Source organism: Hyperolius riggenbachi, chromosome 2 (assembly GCF_040937935.1).
Source record: "Hyperolius riggenbachi isolate aHypRig1 chromosome 2, aHypRig1.pri, whole genome shotgun sequence".
Lineage (NCBI taxonomy): Eukaryota > Metazoa > Chordata > Amphibia > Anura > Hyperoliidae > Hyperolius > Hyperolius riggenbachi.
Genome location: NC_090647.1, coordinates 22,595,157 through 22,601,053, shown reverse-complemented (window position 1 = coordinate 22,601,053; position 5,897 = coordinate 22,595,157). Strand labels below are relative to the sequence as shown.

General features: G+C 44.4%; 1 protein-coding gene across 1 annotated transcript; it reads left to right on the top strand.

The window, feature by feature from the left end:
• The first annotated feature begins 4,414 nt into the window (after positions 1-4,414).
• LOC137544667 (olfactory receptor 1M1-like) lies at positions 4,415-5,368 on the top strand. The gene has a single exon (XM_068265763.1). It carries the CDS (start codon positions 4,415-4,417, stop codon positions 5,366-5,368), a length of 954 nt encoding a protein of 317 aa, XP_068121864.1.
• The last annotated feature ends 529 nt before the right edge of the window (positions 5,369-5,897 follow it).

The following is a 5,897-nucleotide window of genomic DNA, read 5'->3' as shown; positions in this document are numbered from 1 at the left end:
GCCTTTGTAGGTATCCCTGAAAGCAGACAGAAACTAAACAGTAACATACTTACCTCTGTAGCTGGAAGCCTTCAGATAGTCCAGCTGCTTCCTGGACCCTCCAGCAGTTCAGAGTTCCAGTCCACGGAACCTTCTCCACTGCACAAGTTTGCAGGAGGATTATCCATACTATGCCAGAGAAAAAAACACATACTGTATATAAGTAGATAAATACTTGATCTAATTACATAACACATGTATTGTACTGTTCACGTTTTGATTTCAGTGAATAGTAAATGAGGAGAATTCTGTTCCTGGTGGGGGCCATGTCTTTTGCCCTCAGTTTGAGGCTAAATCCTGATGTCATTTCTTCCTTTAACTTTTTTTTTCTTTTCTCCTCCAATGGCTGAGTCACCTCAGCCTTGCTTGTAAACACAAGTGAGCAGAGGATCATGTTTCAGCTAGGCAGGGAAATAAAGGGAAGAGGAGGAATATATTATAGATAAAAAGAACCCCCAGCATGCAACTGAATGGCAATGGCTATTAAAGGGCCAGTGCTCCTAAGGTATGTAATAACTCCAAACCATAACAGCAGCAAGAGTTTTGAATGCAGGATTAGCATCTTTATCACTTAATAAACTCAGACCAGTTGCTGTTGAAATTGGACTTTTATGGTGACAACCCCGCTTTAATAAATTCACACTTCAATCCAGGTAGAGATTGTATTAGTACACATACAAAGTTTTGAAAGTTTTTGTTTTCAAAACGTTTTTATTAAGCACAAGACGAAAAAGAAGAAAACAGTACAGTACAGTACAAATTCCTAGATCTTTAGGCTACGTTCCCAGTGGGACGTTATTGTCTTATAAGTCTTATAATGGAGGTTACTGCACTGCATGCGTTGCATTGTAACGTGTAGCATTATCTGCAGTGTGCTACCCCCAAAACGCAGACGTTACCAGATACAGGGAAGCATACTTTTCATTACCTGTATGCTTCACTGTACCTACTGTATGCAACAGTAGCACGGCGTTAATGTGCATTGTGACTTTTTTGTTGTGTTGAGTTGTAGTTTTGCATTGCAACTTTAACGTCACATCACAACACAATGTCCCACTGTGAACCTAGCCTAAAAGCAAACCTAAACTTAAAAAAAGAGAGAAGTGGGCACTGCAGCTCAGAGAGGGGCGCTGCAGCTCACTGGAGGGTCGGTGAATGAGGGTGAGGGCACAGAAGGACTGCAGGGGGCTGAAAGAAGCATCAGGTAAGTTACACTGCTTTTTCCCACTTAAAGGATAACTGAAGCAAGGCTGCCATATTGATGTCCTTTTAAAGAGACACTGAAGCGAAAAAAAAATGATGATATTATGATTTGTATGTGTAGTACAGCTAATGGCCCATACTCACGAGGGACTTTTGTCGCCTCAACACGCGGCGCGCGCGTGTTGCGGCGACAGGTCGCCCGTGAGTATGGGCCGTTGCACGCGCGCGCACCCCGAACTGTCGCCCGTCGCTCTTGTCGCCATGCGATTGAAAGTTTCAATCGCATGGCAACAGTCGCCGCCGCACCTCCGCCGCAACTGTCGCTAGTCCGCGTGAGTACGCGGACTAGCGACAGCAACCTCCATAGAGGTAAATGGAGCTTCCGGCGGGGGGAGGAGGAACGTCGGCGACAGCTTCCGTCTCGCCGCTGGTCCCTCTTCCGCGTGTGTACGCGGAGGGACCTGGAGAGAAGCTGTCGCCGGCCTGTCGCTAGCACGCTCACGTGTGCTGGCGACAGGCCACTTCTGCAGCCCGTGAGTACGGGCCATAAGAAAAAAAACATTAAAATCAGATACATCAGTCTAATTGTTTCCAGTGCAGGAAGAGTTGAGAAACTCCAGTTGTTATCTCTATGCAAAAAAGCCATTAAGCTCTCCGACCAACTTGGTCGTGGAGAGGGCTGTTATCTGACTTTATTATCTCAACTGTAATTGAACTGTTTACTTTTCCTCTAGCAGAGGAGAGTTTATTACTTCACAGACTGCTCTGAAAGACTCATTTTGAATGCTGAGTGTTGTGTAATCTGCACATATTATAGAGTGATGTAATGTTAGAAAAAACACTATATACCTGAAAATAAAAATATGAGAATATTTTCTTTGCTGCTAATCTTCTAGTAATTATTCATAGTACACAACCAATTCATTATATCATATATTTTTTTTCGCTTCAGTGTCTCTTTAAGCAATACCAGTTGCCTGTACCTGGGTGTCCTGCCTCTAATACTTTTATAACCCTGTATAGCCCTTTTCTCCTGTTGGACTCAAAGCGCTCAAGAGTTGCAGCCACTAAGGGCGCGCTCAAGAGGCCTATGCAGGACCCTATGCAGGAATCAAACCCTGGTCGCCCATGTCAAAGGCAGGACCCTTAACCACCAGTACACTACCAAGCCATAGATCCTGAACAAGCATGCAGCAGGTCAGGTTTTACTAACTGAAGAGTGACTGAATTAGCTGCATGCTTGTTTCAGGTGTTATTCAGGCACTACTGCAGCCAAATAGATCAGCATGAATTTTCCAGGCACTATAACCCTTCAACCTACATTTCCGATCTTACTCAGAGGTACACACCTAGCCACTGCACTCCGCTCCTCAAATGAACTTCGCCTAACCGACCCCCGCATCACCCAATGCACGCCTCCAAGTCTTCTCAAGAGCTGCTCCAACACTATGGAACTCCCTACCATTAGGATTGCCCCCCCCTTCAACATCTTCAAGAAGGCCCTCAAAACTCACCTTTTTACTCTACCCCCCCCCCCCCCCCCCTCACAAGTGCTCTAACCCCACAGCTGAACTCTGGTCCCCTACCTTTCGTGTCCTTACCTCTCCCTCTAGATTGTAAGCATTTGGGCAGGGTCCTCCTCCTTTTGTGTCCTACCTGATCATACACCTCCATTGCTGTACACCCATGCTATGCATCTGAGTGAACCTAACTTGCCTAATCTCCATGCTCCATCCAGTGACTAAGCATTACCTTATACTCATACTGTGCTGCATGATCTGGTCTTTCTTGTATTCAGGTATTGTCACTTTGCTGTATGTCACCCCTAAATATTGCCTGTAACTAATGTACAGCACTGCGTAATATGTTGGCGCTTTATAAATACAACAAATAAATGCAGGAGCTTTATCATTTATCATTAGTATCATGCACTTAGAAAACAATGATGATACTGATTAAATTGCATCAACATTCTATAACAACTTCTGGGTGATAATGGAAATGTTATGATGCCCCCTCGTATCAGATCAGTGAATAATGACGCACAGCGCCTATGCATAAAAATGGCGCCACATTAAAAAGATACGCTTATCGCTATTTATCGTTAGTACTGCATAATAATGGCGCACAGGGAAAAAAGAAGAAAAATGGCACACACTAACGTTATTTATCGATAGTGGCACACACTAACGTTATTTATCAATAGTGGCACTCACTAACGTTATTTATCAATAGTGCCATTCATTTGCCAAACAGCAGACGTTATTGTGCACAGTAACGTTATTTATCAATAGCGCCCTACATAAGCCAAACTGCAGACGTTATTTAACTGCAAAACGGAGAATGGATTTAATGTAACACTGTCATAGTTAGGGTTAGGCACCACTGGGGGGGGGGGGGTCTTAGGGTTAGGCACCATCAGGGGGGGTCTTAGGGTTAGGCACCACTAGGGGGGTGGTTAGGGTTAGGCACCACCAGGGGTGTGGTTAGGATTAGGAACCACCAGGGTGGTCTTAGGGTTAGGCACCACCAGGGGGGTCTTAGGGTTAGGCACCAACCGGGGGGGTCTTAGGGTTAAGCACCACCAGGGGGGTCTTAGGGTTAGGCACCACCAGGGGGGTCTTAGGGTTAGGCACCACCAGGGGGGTCTTAGGGTTAGGCACCACCAGGGGGGTCTTAAGGTTAGGCACTACCAAGGGGGTCTTAGGGTTAGGCACCACCAAGGGGGTCTTAGGGTTAGGCACCACCAAGGGGGTCTTAGGGTTAGGCACCACCAGGTGGGGTTTAGGGGTTAGGGATAGGTACAGAGAGGGTTCTGTGTGTTAACGCTAAATAACGATAAGGCTTTAACGTTAACAATAAGGCTTTAACGTTAAATAGCGATAAGCGGCAAACGGATTAGCGGCAACACCGTGTGCCATTATTCGCAGGCGCCATTTTCAGATGGATCCCCTCGTGGTATGGCATAACAGCTCATGCTCTCTGCTGTGGCAATCCTGAATGCCACTCAGCAATCCTGAATACCGCTCGGCAATTTTTTTATTTCTAGGTTAGCATGGGTGTCACTTGTTCTTTAAGAATAAATACAGGTTCTATTTAAATTAGGACAAGCCTGGCAACCATTTCTGAATTTTTTTTCTTTGATTTCAGATAGAATTTTTGATCCAATTCAATGGCTGCCCAGAACCAGTCAAACGTTCTTGACTTTATCCTGATTGGTTTCCCGGGTCTTCCAGAAAACTTGTACTCACTGGCATCCATGTCATTCTTCCTGATTTTTATTATGTCTCTCTATGCCAATTTAATTGTTCTACTTTTGATTTTTCTGAAGCCACATCTCCACCAGCCTATGTACATCATTATTGCAAACCTGGCGGCTTCTGACCTTCTCTTTGACATGTTCACCTTGCCAAAAATCATTGCCAAATATTGGTTAGGGGATGGGTCTTTGTCGTATTCAGCATGCTTTACACAAATGTTCTTTGTCCATTATCTGGGAACTTTTGATTCCTTCATTATTATGGTGATGGCCATCGATCGCTATGTTGCTATCTGTAAGCCTCTTCAATATCACGCTATTATCAGCAACAGAGTGGTGGCGATTCTCTGCTTAGTCTTCTGGATCTTTGCAGCTGCCGTCGGTCTTTTGGTCATGTTTTTGGGTTTATGGCTTCCATACTGTGGTCCCAACATGGTCAAGAGCTGCTATTGTTCCCTCACTCCAGTGGCTGTTCTTTCCTGCGCGGATTCCGCCACTGTCCGAAGAGCCGTGTTTATCATCGCCATGATTGTCCACATATGTCCCTTGTCCTTCATCGTCTTCTCCTACGTCATCATTTTCTCAAAGATCTACTCATCAAGACGCACCGACAGTTGGCAGAAGGCAATCTACACGTGTACCACTCATTGGTTCGTTATTGGTTTTTACTTTATCCCTCGACTGACTGTGTACACCTATAACCAGATACAGTTAATCCCGGATGCTGATCTCAATGTGTTGCTAATTTGTCTCTATACTTTTGTTCCACATTTTACCAGCCCTATGATATTTTGTCTCAGAACTCAGGAAATTAAAAAAACTCTCAGGAATGTCATCAAGCAAGCCACCCGTAATAAAAAGTGCTGAGAGTGAAGTTTTTGAATGTTTTCATAGAAGTCAATTTTCAGAAGCAGATATGATTGTGTAGCCCTAATAAATAGGTGCCCACAGGCTGGAAGAATGTGCGTTAGGTTTCAAGGCTGACGGGGAGTTAAGGGATTGCAGTAAAAATAGTAATGTTCTTGTCATGACCTGTGCCTTTAGTCTCCTGCTGGTGGCAGCACTGCTGAACTTTTGTGTGGACCTCCGCTGTCCTCCAGCAAATGTCCCCTCGAATGCGAAATTCTGGAGCTATGCAATTCTTTTGCTCACCTGCAGGTGCAACATTCCAAGATATCACACGATCAATGTTTAGGACATTTAAAGCAAATCTAAAGCAAAAATAAACTCCTGGCATAAGGAATTGTATGTGTAGTACGGCTAAGAAATAGAACATTAGTAGCAAATAAAATAGTCTCATATTGTTTCCAGTACAGGAAGAGTTTAAAAAAAAACTTCAGTTATCCATGGAAAAGAGCTTCTCTGATGTATGTGACCCAACTTGGCCAAATACAGT

Excerpts from the sequence above, each read along its gene's own strand:
- LOC137544667 (XM_068265763.1), top strand. The coding sequence starts at position 4,415 with ATGGCTGCCCAGAACCAGTCAAACGTTCTTGACTTTATCCTGATTGGT.